Source organism: Pelodiscus sinensis, chromosome 5 (assembly GCF_049634645.1).
Source record: "Pelodiscus sinensis isolate JC-2024 chromosome 5, ASM4963464v1, whole genome shotgun sequence".
Taxonomy (NCBI): domain Eukaryota; kingdom Metazoa; phylum Chordata; order Testudines; family Trionychidae; genus Pelodiscus; species Pelodiscus sinensis.
In genome coordinates this window covers 52,864,866-52,883,862 of record NC_134715.1, presented here as the reverse complement: position 1 = coordinate 52,883,862, position 18,997 = coordinate 52,864,866, and the positions used below count along the sequence as shown (strand labels likewise).

The following is an 18,997-nucleotide window of genomic DNA, read 5'->3' as shown; positions in this document are numbered from 1 at the left end:
CCATCACTGGCAATTTTTAAATCAAGACAGGATGTTTTTCTAGAAGACTACAATTCGGGAATAATTTCAGAGAAGTTTTATGCCTCGTGTTACATAGGAGGATCAGACCAGATGATCATAAAATCCTTTCTGGCACGGGAATCTATGAACGAATCTATGCTGCCTGTAAAAGCCTGTCCTCTCAATCATCATTTTTTTCTCCTTTAATTCTTTAACTACCACACTCCTGATCTTCCCCTTCGCCTTACTTCTGCTCCCAGTTTAAAAAAAAAAAAAAAAAAAAAAAAGTTGTTAGACAAAATATGCAACAACACTATGTCAATCACAGCATTCAGTAAATTTGTATGTTATTTCAATTCCCAACTTTCTCTCATCCCCCTACTCAAAATCAGAGGTCAAGGCTTGAAAGACTCAATATATAAAATGCAACATTCTTATCCCTATTAGAATTCAAAGGACTTTCCATCTAGGTTAGACTTTTTTTTTTTTTTTAAGTTTGCTGTTGTTGCTGCTGTAATTGGAATGCATGTTCTGTTCAAAGAATATTTTGTTGCTGGCTTCAAAAACTGAAAGAAACTTTGACAAACATCAAGATTCAGTCCTTGGCTTTAATCCAAAAATTTTAAATAAGAAAACATCCATTTGTAACAAGAGTTAAGAAAACCAGGCAGCTAACACCTCTCTCAAGCAAATTAACCATTTTGTTCTGCAAACTAAGCTGAACAGAGCTAAAGACTGCACCATCAAAAGAAAAAGTAACCCCTTTAAACTCAGCCTAAGAACATTTATGGATTAAAAAGTAGTTTGTAAAATTGAAAATTCTGTATGAATAGTATGCAATGTAAAAGCTTCACATATCTTGAGATATCAAGATGAGCACATAGGTGCTGGAAGTAGTGGTTCACGGGGTGCTGCAGCACCCCCTTACTCAAAGTGGTTTCTATTGTAAACAGGGCTTGCGCTTTGGGTCAATGTCTCTCAAAAACCCCACTCTACACATTGCTCTAGCACCCCTGGATGAGCATGGTAGAGAGAGATTATAAACGGAATAAAATATTTTCATACATTTGAAGGTGTCACTTTGGCTGTATAGACATGCCAAATGGGGAGATTAAAAGACTTCCACTCCTTCCCCCTCTTCCCCGACCTTTCATATTGTAATAAACAAAGTCCAAATAGGTAAATTGCAAATTAGAGTTGAGATATTCAGTCACCATAAGTAACAATTTCTCCTCAATAACACAGATATCTAAGTAGAACGTAATCTTATTTGTTTGTGAATTTATGATGGATACATTCAATGTTTACATTTAAATAGAAACTTCACAGATTAGAAATAATATATGCGCATAATAAACATCCACAGAGAAGTAAGAATTGCATTTGACACCAGAGCTTCAACATATACCGCTCTACATCACAGTATAGTGAAATGGTATGAATATATGACAAAAGGATTAGTTGTCTTACAATGTCAATACAAGTTAAAAAGAATCACATGATATGAAATACTAATCACATTATTAAGCAATGGCGGCTAATAGGTATTTTGTTATGACACAAACCACCACCTCTACTTCAAAAGGTCAATGGAATTCTTATGTGAATTAGATTATGAACTGAAAGGACCAGTTAGGTTAAAATGCCAACAGAAGTCAAAACAAATTACCTTACACTGTTGAAGAAGAACATTCACATTTACATAATGACAACAGAAGTCAAAGATTTTGAGACAAGATACTTAAGCTCCTAAAGGGAGGGGAAAAAACCTAGTCAACCTACTTCTATTTGCCCCACTAAAGCTGTCACATTATGGATTTGATTAGCGCAACTGTTACCATTTGCACCCCAGTGCCCAAGGGCAGGCTAACCCCTGAAAGGATTCAACAACCTAGGAAGAGTGGCTATGTTTGCACTGACATCCCACTTTAGGGATTCCATCAGAAAAATCCCACTATATATCATGGTCAGGGCTTATAGGATGACTACACAGCCCATCTGTAGATTGGGTTTTGGCTCTCCCGAACCACCACCCACTTTTTGATGGTGGCTAGCTAGCTCTCTAGGGGTTGTGAATCTCTTGTGCCAATGTCTCTCCCATTTCCCACCGATCATGTTCAAAACAGCAGAAAGCAGAAGTAGTCTTTTATATGAAGATCTGAAGAAAGAATATTCAGTGCCAAAGAAAATAATAGAAGTTCAATCACCTTCTTTCCAACTGAAACAGTAAGCAGAACTCTGCTTACTATACAGACCTGTCTGCACCCTCCAAATTGCACCCATTTCACTAAATCTGTTTCTCAATTGACTTGGCTTAGCATGTAGTTAGACTATATACGGAGTTATTATGTCTTCCATTAATTAAAATGTTAAAAAGGACTGTTGCACACTGAAGCCTATATAGATTTGCCAGATAGCGGATGACTTGTTTAGTCATCAGAATCATGCTTCTTTTCAAAACATGTGCAGTAAGAGGTAGGGTTGCAGAACATTATGTAGGCCAATTTTTCTTTACGCTAAAATATTTTTTAACATATGGCTACAATTACTGACCTCACTATTTTCCTAAAGAAAGAGCAGCATTAAGTTGTTTAAAAAATGTCTGTATCTGTACACATATACAGACTATACACAATGCAGAGGGTTGTTTTAGAAAGTTTATTTTCCTCAATCCCATAATGATTCTGGAATGCTAGAAAAGCAGCAGCAAAAGGCAGAACCTGTCTGAAGATATGAACCAATCTGAAGACAAAATGCAGGAAAAGGGAAATGTGTTCTTCCATCTGCAAGACATTGCAAGCTTGTGGGAATCTCAGGGCATTTCTTTCTCACTCACCCAAAATCTTTTTAATTTGTTTAAAGCATTTGTGTAATTTTTTTTAAAACCCCAGCAATTCCAACCATATTTTTGCTGCCTAGAATTACTTTCATTTATACCAGTGCCTCTTCAATTTTCTCCTTAAAATGTAGGGTGAAGAATTTTTAGATTGCCAATTCCCTCCGTAAAAACTACACATGCTGAGGTGCAGGTCAATCTTTCACTAAGATAATGTAAAATGAAATTCTTCAAGAATCCTAATCTCCTTATCAAGCTATGGCAAACAGTTTAAGGCACCATCACAGATCCAGAGTCAGGGTATCAGTTTAGACTTCATAATTAAATTCTGAGATACGGCAAATCAAAGGGGAAATCAGATACACAAGGGTGGAATTTCTCTCTCTACTCTTTGCAGTTTATAATGACAAAGGGGAGACTATCAACTAGAACGAAAAACTATGGTGGGGTTCCTGGGGAACCTCCTATAGAAGAGCCATAAGTCATTAAAGGAAGGGAAGCTACAGCTAGAAGAGAAAGCAAGGGTGATTGCTAGTGAGAAGGTGGTGCCATGACTACACTAGTTCAAAAATCTCCATTTGAGGAGCACTAATGCTTGCCTGCTACTGCAGGAAATTCCTTAAACCCAGATTTATGAGGTTAACATGAGGTCTATGTTAAAAGTGTTTTCAACATGCAGATAACACTCAGCTCTGTTTCCACTATGTTTGAAATAGAACCATGGTGTCCAACACTCAACTAGCCACACTCAAACAGCCAAATAGCTATATGTGACTAGTGGCTAGTGTGTTGGACAACATGGAAACAGAGGGTGAGAAGAACAGAATGTCCATTCTGGGTTAGACCAATGGTCCCTCTAGGCCAGTATCTTGTCTTCCAATACAGCCTCTTCCTGACTTACGAACTGGTTATGGACCAAGCAATTGGTCGTAACTCGGTTCGTTCGTAAGTCAGACACCATAGAGTTACACGCGACCGCGCTGTTCATAAGCGTGAATCGCATTTGTAACTTGGGGTCCACCATTTATGACAGCTTTGGTCGTAACTGCGACCGGTCATAAGTCGACCGTTCGCAACTCGGGGACCAGCTGTAGTTGCCAATGTCAGGTGCTTCAAATGGAATGAGAACAGCCAATCAGAGAGTGATCCAACCCCTGTCATCCTAAGAGTCAGTGGTTTAGGGACACCCAGAGCAAGTGGGTTGCATCCCTATCTTAGCTAAAAGCCATTGATGGAACTGTCCCCCTGAACTTATGCTCTTACTGAATCCACTTACACTTTTGTCCTCCACGACATCCCCTGGCAAGAAGTACAACACGTTGACTGCTCTGCGTGAAGTAGTACTTTCTTGTGTTTGTTTTAAACTTTCTGCTTATTGATTTCATTGTGTGACCCCTGGTTCTTGTGTCATGTGAAGGGATAAACAACATTTCTTTATTCAGTTTCTCCATATCATTTATGACTTTATAGATATCTATCATATTCTCCCTTAGTTGTCTCTTTTCTAAAATGAACAGTCCCAGTCTTTTTAATCTCTCCTCATACAGAAGTTGTTCTATACACTTTATCATTTTTGTTGCCCTTGTAGAATATCTTTTTTTAGGTGGACCTGAAATGCTCACAGTATTAAAGGTGTCAGCATATGATGGACTTATACAGTGGCAATGTGATATTTTCTGTCTTCTTATCCGTTTCCTAACAGTTCCTAAGATTCTGTTAGCTTTTTGACTGATGCGACACTACATATTGAGCTGATGTTTTCAGAGAACTATCTACAATGATTCCAAGATCCTCTTTTTGAGTGGTAATAGCTAAAGAAGAATGTTGCTTCTATTAGCTGGCCTCCAGCCAGGTAGCAAGGTACTGGCTACAGTTTCAGCTCCCAATCACTAGGTCCCCACCATAGCACCTTCTAATCAATTACCTGCTCTGATACTGACACAGCTGTTGGTTCCTAGCAGTTGTATTTGGAATTAGGGAGAGGGGGTACTGTCTCAGCTTTCCATTGTCAGGGATAAGTAAAAAGCCTAGAAGAGAAGCCAAGAGCTGCCTGGGAATGACAGGATCTAACAGGGAAAAGGAAGGGCAGAAGGAAATGGGAGAACAGGAACAGAATTTGGATAACTGAATGAGAAAAGTAGAGGAGGAGCAGGAGTAAAATGGGATGGTTCCCCTAAATCTCTCAATCCCATAATAGAGTCAGAAGCCCAGTCTCTAGACTTTTTTCACCAACAGTGAATACCACCAAAGAAACACACCATCATCCTATTAAAAGAAGTACTCTCATTCACTCCAGTGTTATTCCTTGTTAACAGTACTTGAGCCTACGGTTTCATTTGTTTATTTGGCAAGCCTCTTCGCATGTCTGAGTAAGGAATATTTTTTGAATGGAAGTTGCATAAGGCACAGCTGGCATGAAGTAAGGGTATATATCAGTGGCTTCCATGCTTGGGATTAATGGTTTGTAGAGTGCCAAATTGGCCTGCTTATAGTATTTTCCCCCCCTTGATGTGGGAGGAACAGAGAGGAACTATCTTTGTTGTTTTTGCCGGTATTTGGAAAATAAGTGTGTGCCTGGAAAGACACTTTCTGGCAGTGGATCGGCAATAGATACTTCATGAGCTGGGGAAAAGCCTGCACCTGATAGTTACACAAGCACTTCTACCAGCACAGACAGAAATGGAGACAATTCAGGGCTACATTCCGTACTCCATGTTTGTAGCTTTTGGACTCGCCAATCCTACAGGCCACCATGATTATTACAATTCTGAGACTACAGATAATATCCTACTTCCATTTTTAATAACTTTGGACAAGGCTTCTATTTTTATTTTTGAGAGGGGTGCGCAGGGTCAGTACATTTCCCCCCTTAGAGCATTTCTCTGTGGCCTGTAAAAAGCTGGCTAAATAAATAAATTTTGGAAAAAACATTTTAATTGTCTTATGTATGAAATATCAACAGAGCTCTCTTCTGAGAATCATTCTTGATTGTCCATGTAAAAACTGACGAATGCATGGCACTTTTTGGAAAAAAGGGTAGTGTCTCTCAAAAGAATAGGTTCTAATTTCCAAGGCCATCCATCTACTGCTGAGTTTGTAAAGCTAGTATGACACACACAACTCAACCAGTCACTGCACAACCAATGCACAGGTGTCTATAACATTCAGTAGGATAGTACATGAAAGATACTGTTGTGAAAAGAAATCTATCCCCTAGTTTCAGAAGGTTGTGAAACTTGGAGCGGAGTATAGTGTCTTTTTGGGAAAAAACCTGGTATAGGTTAAACCTCTGTAAACCGATACTCCCTTGTCCAGCAACATCTGTGATCTGCAAGGACCACAGACGTTGCAGGACCAGAAAGTCCCGGTGGAGCACTAGTGTAGGCAGGGCTGCTGGCAGCGAACTGCCAAGAATGCCAGGAGCCCAGAACACCCCAGCGTGCCCGCAGCAAGACCGCATGGTGTACCCCATCTCCGGCACACCAAAGCGGGGCTGTTCAGTGGGGATGAGCCATGTGCCTCAGCAGAGCTTGGAGCACCACCTGGGACTAGTCAGGTCCCAAGGATGCTGGACCAGGAAAGGCCAACCTGTCCAAGTGTTCTGCCGTGAGAACTGGAGGAACTGGCCAGATCTCAAAGTTTTTGTAAGGTCCCCCATTTAGTGGTGTTCTACCTGAAATATCAAGAGAATGGAAAACATCAGATTGTAGCGGTCATAATTTCTTTACCATGCAAAAAAGTTTTTTCAAAGCCCAGCAAAACAGGATCTGTTGTGACTTGGTTTATCTGGCTGTCAACAAAAACCCGTAAGCTGGAAAAGTACAATACTTTAATTATTAAATTGTATTTGCAAACATCTCCTAATTAACATGTGTAAGGATAACCTATGTGCTATCAGACTCCAGCGTAGCTAATTTCTTGAAGACAAAATAAAAATTTTAGTCGGAGCACTACTTCTCAACCTAGTATAATTATCAATAATTACTTCAGGTAGAATCCTACCTCTGAGTAGTTGCTACAAACATTTTGGGTACCCTCAAGAATCGTTATGACTAGCGTGTGCTTTAAAATAAATAAATAACCTGGCGTAGATCTTGTGCTTTCATACCAACTAGGGGACTCTGCAGCCTGCTGACCCCTTGGCACAGCTGGTAGTTAAAGGCTAATTTCCTCCTTCCAAATGATTTTCTGGTTTGCATAATAATTCTAAGTAAAATATGCTAAGAAATTTTCCAGCAAAGGGACCATGTGAGGGACACTGCTAAGAGTCAGATCTAGATACCTATATACACTAGAGATGTTAGAAATAGTTTATTTTAGTATTTGCATAGCCACAACAATTCTTAGCAGTTACAGGGTTACTAAAATGCTCTCCCCGATGGCAGGGCCGGTGGCCAGAGCACTCCCGGTCCCACTGCCCCCCTCTGCCGCAGCCTCTGTATCAATTTTATCAGAGGCAGCCACACAGGGCAGCAGGCGGGAGCTGGTCCATGAGGGGAACCATTTTAAAAATCAGCTCCCCGCGCAGACTGGCTCTCTCCTGCTGACCCATGCTGCTGTCTCTGATAAAACTGATATGAAGGCGCCCGCACAGGCAGCAGTGTAGGGTGACAGCAACCCCTGTCTGTGGGGGACCCCCAACCTCCCCATGGACAGAGGCTGCTCTGGCATCCCACGGAATAGCCTCTGTCCATGGGGTGCCCTAATACATACTAGAAGACTTACCTGGGACCATCCTGGGGTAGGGGTGGGGCTGTGTACCCCAGGGTGGCCTAGGCATGAGGAAAGCAGCTGATCTCGGGGGTAGGGAGGGAGGGCAGCCAAGGGGCAGAAGGGTGCTGTGCAGGCCTACCACCAGCAATCCTGGGCCTGGCCTGGGGACGGGGAGGGTCCGTAAAAGCCACACACTGGCGCTATTTGGATTCAACATGGGGACAGGGAGGGTCCACGAAGGCTGATAACTGCTGCCCGGGGCAGGCTGCTGCCAGTCAGTGGCTTCCCTCTGGGGCACTTGCTTCCTCCCTGTGATCGTTCCACAATATAACCCCGTCCCACCAGTTCCTTCCCTTTCCACAGTATGGGAAACAATGAAATTCCAGGTACATCCTATTGTCCTGGAACAACCAATCCCTGAATAAAAGGAAGCTGCATACCAAATTTGGTGGTCCTACCTCTTATTTTTTTAGGAGGAGTTCTCTACCAGTCTCACAGACAGACAGATTTCTACAGCTATGTAGGGCACCACTAAATTTGGGGCACCACACTGGCATGCTTAGGGATGGGATGTTAAGCAGCAGTGACCCCAGTCCTCTACTCCTCTAGCCTGCACTCATGCCACCCATGCCTCCCACGGCTGCAGATGAGCTTCCTTCCCTGCCCTGCTCCAGGGTTGCCAACTCTCCCAGGCCAGATGCTATTGCAACCAATGGCACCCAGTCCAGGAGAGTTGGCAACTCTTTGCCCCATCGGGCTGCGTAGGGCATTGACTCTGATAGGGACAGCCCTGCCCACCTTTTTCTATAAATACATTAAGAAAAACAAGGTTGCAACAAACTGATCAAATCCAGAAAATACAAAATAAGAACAGCTATACTGAGTTAGACCAAAGGTCCATTTAGGCTAGGATCCTGTCTTCTGACAGAGGCCTGTGCCAGATTTCCCAGAGGGAATGAACAGAACAAGTGATCCATCCTCTGTCACCCATTCTCAGCTTCTGGCAAACAGAAGCTTAACTCATGCCATTGTGAACTTTAAAAAAAAAAAAAAAAAAGGGGAGGGAGTGATTTAATGTTTAATTTCCTGTTACAACACATACACAGGATAAAATCTTCCAAGAGCAGTTATAAAATATGTATTTGTTAGCCAAGAAACTAGGAATATATGGAATAAAGCCCAACCTAACTTCTGTTCCTTTCTCCCTTCTCTACCGAATGAGGTAACTAAAAGCTTGTAAGAACATATTTAGAGCTATTTAAGTCTAACCAGTGACTGGAGAATTAATGAGTCTGTAATACATATTATGTTTTTCATCCACCAAAATGGTCTTTCAGGTACTACGATGACATAATTGAGCTAAACATTCTGTATTACTTGTACCCAATGTCAAATAATTAGGATATTGGCTACTGACAAAAGTTCCTCATAAAACTGAACAGCTAAATTCAAATTTAGAAGAAAAGTCAATATTAATGTGCAAAACAGTACAGAGTAGCTATCTATCAAACAGTCAGTTCCAAGAAGCAAAGTGTTGAGTGTCTTAAATTAATGCCTCTGTTTCAACATGCATGGATTATGCTAACGGGGAAATTTTTCAAAGGCACAAAAGGAAATTAAACACGCAATTCTCACTAATAATAAGTATGAGTTAGGTACCTAATTCCCTTTAGGCTTTGAAAAATATCCCCCAAACACATTTTAGGATCATATCTCAGACAAAATCCTACACCACCATATTGTGACAGCAGAGTCATGACAACACGGTACCCATCCTCATTCACTGTGATGACACATCACTACTAGATTATCATGCTTCATCAAGTCATTATCACAACAAAATCCGCATGCCTCAAAGGGATCCCAACAAGTATTGATTACCATGTTAAACACAGCAATGTTCAAGTTTTAATATCTCAACCTTTTCTTGATTCAAAATATCCAAACCAGGAGGGAACTGTTTCTTTGGCTACAGGAAAAGTTGAATAATCTCTCCTACTTTGTACTTATCTCACACTCTAGTTATCTTTCCCACACCTGAGTAAGAGCTCTGTGAAGCTTGGAAGGTTCTCTCTTCCTCCAACAGAAGTTGGTCCAATAAAAGGTATCATCTCACCCATCTTGCCTCTCTCAGATTATCATTTGTTTTGTTACCAACAACCCTGCTTTAGGGCCTAATTCTGTTCCCAATCAAGTCTAGGCAGTTCCCAGCAACTACATTACTACTCGGATCAGATCCTTAATGAGAGGTGCTGCCATTGTGTGGTGGGAGTTCCCAGACCCAATCAGAGTTTGGATTCAAAATAGAGGCAGTGGTAAGCTTCAAACATGCTCAGCAGCCACTCAAGTTATATAAAAAAAATGTTTCAATTCAATATTAAATGTATAATTGGAGAAACTGTTTACAATGTCTTTTAGTTTGTCAGCACATTCTTTCTTCAGTCAGCAGGGACCATACACCAAGTAATTTGTTAACTTTTTTTAGTATATACCTCTCGTTTCATATATCTTTTTTAAAAAAGGAAGAAAGAAGCAGAGCTTCCCTAGCTCACCAATGATTTGAAAGATACTGTAGACATGCTGAGTCTCTTGCAAACATTTCTCAGAGCCAGCTGTCTGATACAGTTGTGCTGAGTTTGTTTATTAAACCTGCATGTACAGCTACAGTAAGCATCTCTGGTGCTTCACTACCAAATTCACCATACGAGACTGGTGATCTAATGAAAGTGTATCGATAAATCTCATATAAGCACACAACCATCTAGTCTTCATTTTCTTCACTCTAATGTTAGCTGGGTTTCATGTCTTGATTCCATGTCTCTTCATGTGGTAGGATAATTAACTAGCTACATTAAGAGAGAGGAAGGCAGTAAAATGGAGAGGGTTTCCATACAAACTGAGTACTAAACTTGCCTTTTCAGAACTACACATGTCCCCACACCACAAGATTTCAAGGAGATAATCAAGTCTGGGGTTAAATGCCAGGACAAGCAGGACACTCTATATACCATACTACATTATAGGATATTGCCACATATGGTATATCCAGGATCATTTCTTGCTTCTCGGCAGCATAGAGCAGGATGCAAGTATTTACTGCCTCTGAACATCAAGATATTAAAGATTCAAATTCAGTAGCAGTATTCTTCAGTCACTGGGTGAACTGAGCCTTTAATCCAGATGAATTTAACATTAGAGTGCATTAGCTCTTCTCATAAAAGATTTGCTCTAATTTTAGTTCCCTCTCCATTTATTTTATGGTTGCATTTTCAGCAGAGGTCATACAGTTTTCCCCAAATGAGAGCTGCCTTTTTTAAAATGAGGGGGCAATTATTCCTCAGTTTCAAATATATATGAGAACATTCCCTCTTTGCCTCCCCACTTTTCCATGTCTCAAATGACAAAAAGAAAAAAAATAGAAATGTGAAATGGAAAATTACTGTAGACTCACATAAGAGATACAGCAACTTCCATCTGCTGCCAAGACAGACAATATAATTAAAATCTTACCATTATCAAGCTCAAGACAGAGATTATATACAGCCAGGGGCCGCTTATTACGCTGCCCTTGTCTTCTCGATTGCCTTGGGGGGGCATTTGGAGGAGATACTGACATAGAGATTGGCTCAGAGAAAGTGGCATCAGGCAGGGTTCTGAAAATCTGCAATCAAGAACACAAGAGGCATTAATTATTTACCATGAACAGCAACCTGTGCAATGCAACTATAAACCATTATCAAACAACATTTGTTCTGGATTTCATTCAAAGACAACAGGAGCCAAAAATCCATTACTTCAAGTTTTGGGAGCGTGTCGTGGGTCTTTAATGAGTGCTTTAAAAATAAATACATACATACATACAAAATAAAAATAAGCAAAAGCACTGTTTACACATTAACTAATCAAGGGAAAACAATCAATTAATTCTATGAACCACTAACCAGAAAAGTAAATTTATACAATTTCACTTAGGGCCAGTAATTTTGCCAGAACACCTATAATAATTTTGAAAACGTATGTCATACTATCATATTAACCCCTAAAAACAGCATGCTCTTGGAGGGAGAGTATGGAGGAAAGTTGTCATGATAGAGGCAGGAGTAGCATATTGTTTTGGAACGTCTTCAATTAGCTGTTACATTGTGAGTCATGAGGCACACTTTTACTAACCATGACGATACCCACAAAGACACCACACAAGAGACTGCATTTCCTTTAGTTATTTTATCTTTTGATTTATGACCTTTGGAACCTCAATATCCAACATGCAGTGTCGTGCCATTTCTCTCTGCGTAAAGCAGCAATGCACAGATGATCAAATTTCCTGCATCTTTTTTATTTTTTTACTAATCCATGATGCTGATTTACTTATAAAAGCTGATCAATATGCCTATGTAGCATTTAATAGCAGCCTTTTAAATGTGGTAATGGAAGATTCATTCAAGACAACACTGAAGACAACAGACATGCACGTAGCTTACAAAAAATGAAGTACAGTATTTCCACTACATCATATAGCAGCACAGCACAAATGGTGAAACAAGATACAAATAATCTATGGCAGGGCTACTCAACTTTGGAAGACCCAGGGGCCACAATGATACTCACAGCATGTACCAAGAGCCACAACTAAGTGTGGTTTCATATACATGCAAATATATGCTTCTTTCACACTGACGAGCATGAATACAAAGCAACTCCCACAATGCCCCAGCACTCCTGGCACCTCCTCCTCAGGAAATAGAAACGTAGACACTCTGTACCCGTCTGTTCCAGGCAGCCCATCTGCTTGCATCTTTTAATGCTCACCCCACCTGGAAGACGCCTCACCATTGTGGAGCATGTTCCCAGTGGAGGCCATGTTCAAAGGATCCCACCCATGGGCCACATGTTGAGCCCCATGTAAACCGAAACTGCACTGCGGGCCGCAAACAAAAAGGCAACAGGCCATATGCAGCCTGCAGTCCGCAGTGTTCTTTTGTACTGGAGTTATACGCAGACAAAACATTGTGTATATTCAGGAGTGACTCGAGGAGAGCTGCCGGCAACTGGCACCCTAGGTGGAATGCCAGATCGGTGCCCCCACCTCCATAGCACTCAGTGGTGTGACGTCATCATTGGGCGTCACGTTAAACATAGCGCCCTAGGCAACTGCCGAGGTTGCCTACATCCACGGGCCACCCCATGTATATTACAGCAAGATGTTATAAAGAGAAAATTCATAATAAGCCTTGAGAGAAAAAACCTTTTAAGGAATAAATTCATAAAGAAATTCTAAACAAAGACTCCAAAGATAGCATATTTCTAGATTATTACAGCATGCCTCGTGAGGCTAAAAGCCAAACAATTGAACACATGGGAAGCGAGTAGTCACTCAGATAAACTACTCAGGGCACCATGTTGTATGAATTAAAAGAAACTCTTACACCGTATCTTTCACTGGCCTGTTATCCTGACTCTTGTGTGTATATGAATTAGACTGTAGATAAGAATGGTCACACTCAGTCAGACCAAAGGTCCATCTAGCCCATCTAGGTCCACCTTCCAACAGCGGCCAATACCAAATTCCCCAGAAGGAACAAACAGAACAGATAATCATCAAGTGATCCCTCCCCTGTCCCCTATTTCCAGCCTCTGATAAATAGAAGCTAGGGACACCATTCCAACCCATCCTGGCTAATAAGTACTGATTGGCCTATCCTCCATGAATTTATCTAGTTCTTTTCTGAACCCTGTTAAAGTCCTGGTCTTCACAATATCCTCTGGTAAGGAGTTCCACAGGTTGACTCTGCGCTGCATGCAGCTGGATTGTGTGCTGCGTACTGCAAGGATCTTCAAGGCAAGAGCCCATATTTATACTTATTGCTCTCTGGCATCAATGTAGGTTTACATGGTGCCAAGAAGAGGAAATGACAACGGTGCAAAATGATGAAAACTGCCCTTCTGACTTGGCAGGAAGCATATGGCATCCAAGGAAAAGCAATGTTGGAAACAGCGATTGACTTCCCTGAGGAGCAAGGTGGCATAATTTAAACCCATGCCAGCTCCTCTTTTACATGCCTATAAATATTGATTGATAAAATAGAAACACTGCATATGTTTGCAATACAGTTGTATGTATAAATAAATAATGTGCACACAGAAAACAATCTATGTATTTCCAGTACAGGTTGATCCCTGTGTAGATGCAATATAACTTGTGGAGCCAGTCACAAAGCTCTAACTGTGCTCAGAGTTCTCAAGCCATTTCTTAAAACATGATGCAATGCATAATATCATCAAATATAATGTGCACACAAGGTATTTGGCTAATAGTGCTATACTGCCCTCTTATGAGTAAATGCAACAAAGCTGAATTAAACAAACTCATGAATATTTCTTCTGAAAAAGTACAGAAAATGCCAAAACTTCTAATAGAATTATTTCCATTGATTGATTATTACATTTGTGATCGCTGGCAAATAGTAATCTACCTAGAAATTTTTTAAAGAATTCAGTGTCTTACATTCTCCACTATGTTCCACAAATGTGTGTTTGTTTAACCCCATCTACAACTCTCAGTTCAAAACTGATGCCCTGGGTAGGAAAAGAAAGCCTTCTCTAGGAATCAAGAGATTAACTTGCCTATGTGTATTAGCTTGACTTTACAAGAGCTGTGCTAAATTTCCTTGGTTTTCTATTTCGGTACTCCACAAAATATTTCAATATGTCCCAGTGAAATTACTGGACTAAAAAACCAAGCAAGTTTAAAAAAAGAAAAAAAAAAAGGCAAAACATCCTACAAGCAAATGATAAAAAATACCTCATTCAATGAAACAACAAGCTAAACACATGCACAATGTCAATGAAGTGGATCCAGGAAGTAAATCCATCCAAAACTTCAGCTGTAATTACGAGCATGATGGAAAAATTAGTTTTTAAAACACTATAATATCACACAAGAGAAATGAACAGAAAGTAATGAAACTGCCTTGCAAGCCCAAAATAATTGTGCTAATGGCTAGAAAAGCTAGTGCATTGAACTGGGGAAGCAGAGAAACACATGAAGTTGTCACAGTGACTCACTGCTGCACATTGTCATATGATCCCCATCAGTATCCTTTACAAAACAACATGTGCGTAAGCCCCCAAAACAAGAGACATATCAACTCAAATCTTCTCCTTTATGTCTACGATTCCTGAAAAGTTCAGTTTTATAAACTCTTGCTGGAATTGCCCATGTTAAATGCTCAGTCCTTCATGCATGTATCATCATCTGTTTTATGGGACAGAAGTGTGTTATATGCAAAAATAACTTATTTTGGAATGGCTTAGCCAATGAAGCAGCAAAATTATGCACTGCTGCTTCATAAGGGCCTGATGCAAATTAATTAGTCACTTCAAGACTAGGTCAAACAAATATGGTTTCACTAATGAAGCCATGGAATTGGACAAAGCCATAACCTCATCTCTTCCTTCACTCACTTCCCCAAACTGCTCAGATATTCCAGGCCAGAAGGTAGGTTTTCTTTCTGGAGTATGGAAGGTCAAAAGGGAACATTTCCAGAAATGGTGCATTTTAAATCTAGGGCACACAAATTAGTTTTAGAGAGCTCTTGGGCTGAACAATACAGCCTGTACCGCCCTACCCCCAATGGCATTACACTATAAGTACAAGTAACCATTTTAGCATTACTCTGGCCTTTTGCAATATGGTGCTTTCTGCCAGATTTCAGCATTACCTCCATCTTCACAGCTGCGGACTTTAGAAATTTCCAAGAGTTCTCCAGTCTGCAAAAAACAGTTAATGGGACATAGAGAGGAGAAATTCAAACTCCTGACCTTCAGCAACATACCACCTACTGTAATTAACACTTCACCATGGGCCCAAACCTTCAAATGCTGCTTCCTGATATGAGCAGTCCTACAGAACTCCATTCGACAAATTCAGAGCAGTAAGTTTTTGCAGTATCGGGCTCTTTATATGCTAAAATCATACAGTATGTATGATAGGAACTAATTAGCATAAGCTGAATGCAAAACTAGGTTCTTTTGCAATGTACGTCCTTAGAACATGTGTTTCGGGGTTCATCTTTCTGCTTTCAGTCTTTTCATCTAGTCCAAAAACTCAAGCCTTTTTCTTTTTAAGTGAGTTTCCTCTATTTACGCAAGTAAGATCTATAAAGTAGCTCTTCATAGTTAGATCAGTCTTTTCTACAATAGTAATTTGTCTCTGCAGGCCAAAGTTGCAGCTCACTCCACAGTTTCTCAGAGTCAGTGTCTGCAAAATAAGCAGAAGGGCCCAACTTTCCCCTCAAAGGTATATATGTAACTGTCATTGACTTCCCTTTTCTAACTTTCGCCAAGTTCCTGTTACGGACTTCCCTTCTCCTTGTACAGGCATAAAGCAGCCTCTCCGTGTCATGCACTTGGGAGGGGGGTGGAGGGTTAGTAATCACACAAAGCATTTGGCACATAGGAACATGGAGCAACCAGCTACTTTGAACAGCCCAGGGTTGCAACAGGCAGGGAGCCTGCGTGTAGGTCCCACTACGCTGCTGGCTGGGAGTTGCCTAGGCAAGTGCCTCCATGCCAGAGCCTGCCTCAGACACTCTACCTACTCTCCAATTCCTTGTCCCAGAACATCACCCAAACCCTCTGCACCTCTCTTGCTCCAGGTCATAGCTTCCTCCCCCCGACCCTGCATCCCAATCCTCTGCCCAGGATCACAATCCGCTCCACCCAAACTCCCTCTCTGACTCCATACTCTCTCCTGCACAACAATTCTCTACCCCAAGCTTCCTTCTGGACCCAACTTCTGTCCCAAACCCTGAACCCCCTCCATAGAAAAGCACGGTCCTTGACCATTTACCAAAATTTTTGAATGCCCCACCCAATAAAAATTATTTCCCACTCTGATGCACACACACCAAGTGGGTGAGGTAATATCTTTTATTAGATCAACTTTTGTTCGTGATAGTTCTGTGAGGCTCAAAAGCTTCTCTCTCTCACACCAACAGAAATTAGTCTAATAAAAGATATTATTTCACCTTTCTGAAACAGAAATTCCTTTAATCATGCCTTAACTGATACTTGGCTAATGCCTAGACCCACAGATGTTCAGATTTATTGGGAATTAGAACAATATATTTAACAACAGTATAGTTAAACTGTGAGAAAAGGAGGAGGGTGTTAAATTACATTTCTTCTGCACCCACCATCTGTCCCAGACACCACACCTTTCCGTAGGAAAGTGCAGCCCTTGACCATTTACAAAATCTGGAAGTGACCTTTATTTTTATTAATCATTTAGATATCATTTGAGGTGTTCTAAATGCTCTGTAGACAAGGAGTCCCTGCCCTGAAAAGCTTAGTGTAAAGTGGTTAATATATGAACAGAAGAAGGGATGATCATGTAAGTGATTGGTAAACTTTCACATGTATTATCAATTATACAGTGTGGTAGTTTACAGAACACTTTGATGCTTTAACTCAAAGTACATTGTGGAGGCTTAATTGACTAGGTCTCAAGAGTTTATTTCTAGGTTTATCAAGTCACATGCAGACTGGATACATGGTACAGCTAATGTAAATATATTTAACAGATTGGAGCGCCGTCTCAAGCAAACCACCAGCAAGCAAGCAAGCAAGCAGAGCTAGGATGACAATACTTCACAAAAATCATTATTCCCCTGTTACTCCATAGGCGTATACCTTCAAGTAATCACTCACATGGATTCCAGAAGTAATGACAATCCATAGATTTGCATGTATAAACACAACTACAGGAATGAACTCTGGCCACGAAATTGCCTGATTTTAGTAGGGATAAAAACCTATTACTCAAACTTCAAGAGTACAGGGACATACAGTAACAATGTGATTTTTATACATGGGAGGCTATAGCCAAATTGTGCTGGATTTGCAATAAAATACTAACACACTGCAACTTAGTTCTCACTGTTGTTACTATCATTCATCTACCAGTGTGATTTTATCAGCCTTAAACCAGTCTGCCAGACACTGAAGCTCACAATATATATGATTTATGCAGGTATGTACCTAACCTGTCTGACTACTAAGATACCTGAGCACCAATACAATTATAACAGGTGGCAATAAAAAACTACTCTCAAGTCTGCCCCCGATATGCTCATATGGAATGAGAGAAAGATTTATTTTTTAAAGATTGTTTCAATTTACTTTTAATGTAGGGATTTCTTACATACACTTACCTTGTTGCTAGGTTAGTCTTCAAGTCTCCTGTGGAAAAGCTATAGGAAAGAGATGTGCCTCTTTGGTGAGCTTTTTAAGCACAGAGATGTTTCACTCATTTCTTTCTGTTCTGTAGTACAGAAATAATACATTACTGAACTCAACACTAACCACCTTGGCTAATACCACACCTAACAAATCAAGTCTCGCTAAGATGAAGGGTGTTAAAATACAGATCATCAGCTAATTGAGTAGTCGATGGAGTTTCCATCAACTACTCGATTAGTCTATGGAGGGGGCACGCGCTACCCCACTTGCGGCTCTGCAGTTTAAATGTAGTAGGTGCTGGGCTGCCACCTGACTCCTAGAATAGTAACAGAGATGTAGCCATGTTAGTCTAGTCTATCAAACAAAAAACAGGACTATGTAGCACGTTAAAGACTAACAAGATAGTTTATTAGGTTTCCTGATTCTTACTACATTTAAACTGCAGAGCTACAACGGGATTAGTTCCCCGGGGCAGCACAAGCCAAGACTAAGCAGCTCCTGTTCACACCGCCCCGGGAGCTAACCCCACTGCAGCTTTTATAAATGCAGTAAGAGCCACCTGGCACTTACTACATTTAAAAAGCAGAGGCGCAGCATCTGGGAGCGGGCACAAGCCAGAAATCAGCTAATTTCCTGCTCACAACCAGTCTCCCGCTGTGCTTCTTCCTTTTAAATGTAGTAAGAGCCCAGAAGCTCTTATTACATTTAAAAAACAGAGGCGCAGACTCTGGGACTGGGCGCGAGCCGGGATAGCTGATTCCCAGCTCACACCCAGTCCCCACTGAACCTCTTCCTCCCCTGCCCCTTCTCCCCCTCCCCCCAGAACTGGTGCTGGGGGAACAGGCTTTTAAGCCTGATAGAGGCAGCAAGGACGGGGAGGGAGAGAGCAACTACTGTGACTTGACTAGTCACTTACATTCCACACTTAGACCATTCTTTTACTATAGTTATTAAAATTTCTATAAGGTTTCTGGATGCATTTCCTAGAGTAGCCAAATTCAACATGTTCCTTCAACTGCATTCCACTAACAGATGCCACATGGCAATTGACACAAACATTTTGTTGCAGCTCCCCATACTGAACAGATGGTGTTAACAGACAGAATTCCAGATTAATAGCAACTCCCTTGTAACTCATTCTGCTTCCAGATTTCTAACTCTTGCTAGAGCTCTTGCTTCTGGAGCCCAGAGAAATTGCTGCCACAG

The 18,997-nt window shown here is 40.9% G+C and overlaps 1 protein-coding gene across 6 annotated transcripts in view; it reads right to left on the bottom strand.

Moving 5' to 3' along the window:
- Positions 1-18,997, bottom strand: part of ARHGAP10 (Rho GTPase activating protein 10) — a 270,200-nt gene that overhangs the window by 71,541 nt on the left and 179,662 nt on the right. For all 6 annotated transcript variants that reach the window (XM_075930008.1, XM_075930007.1, XM_075930011.1 and 3 more), the window contains one exon: positions 11,060-11,210. In XM_075930008.1, coding sequence (XP_075786123.1) covers positions 11,060-11,210 — 151 coding nt within the window. The remainder of the gene's footprint in view (positions 1-11,059; positions 11,211-18,997) is intronic.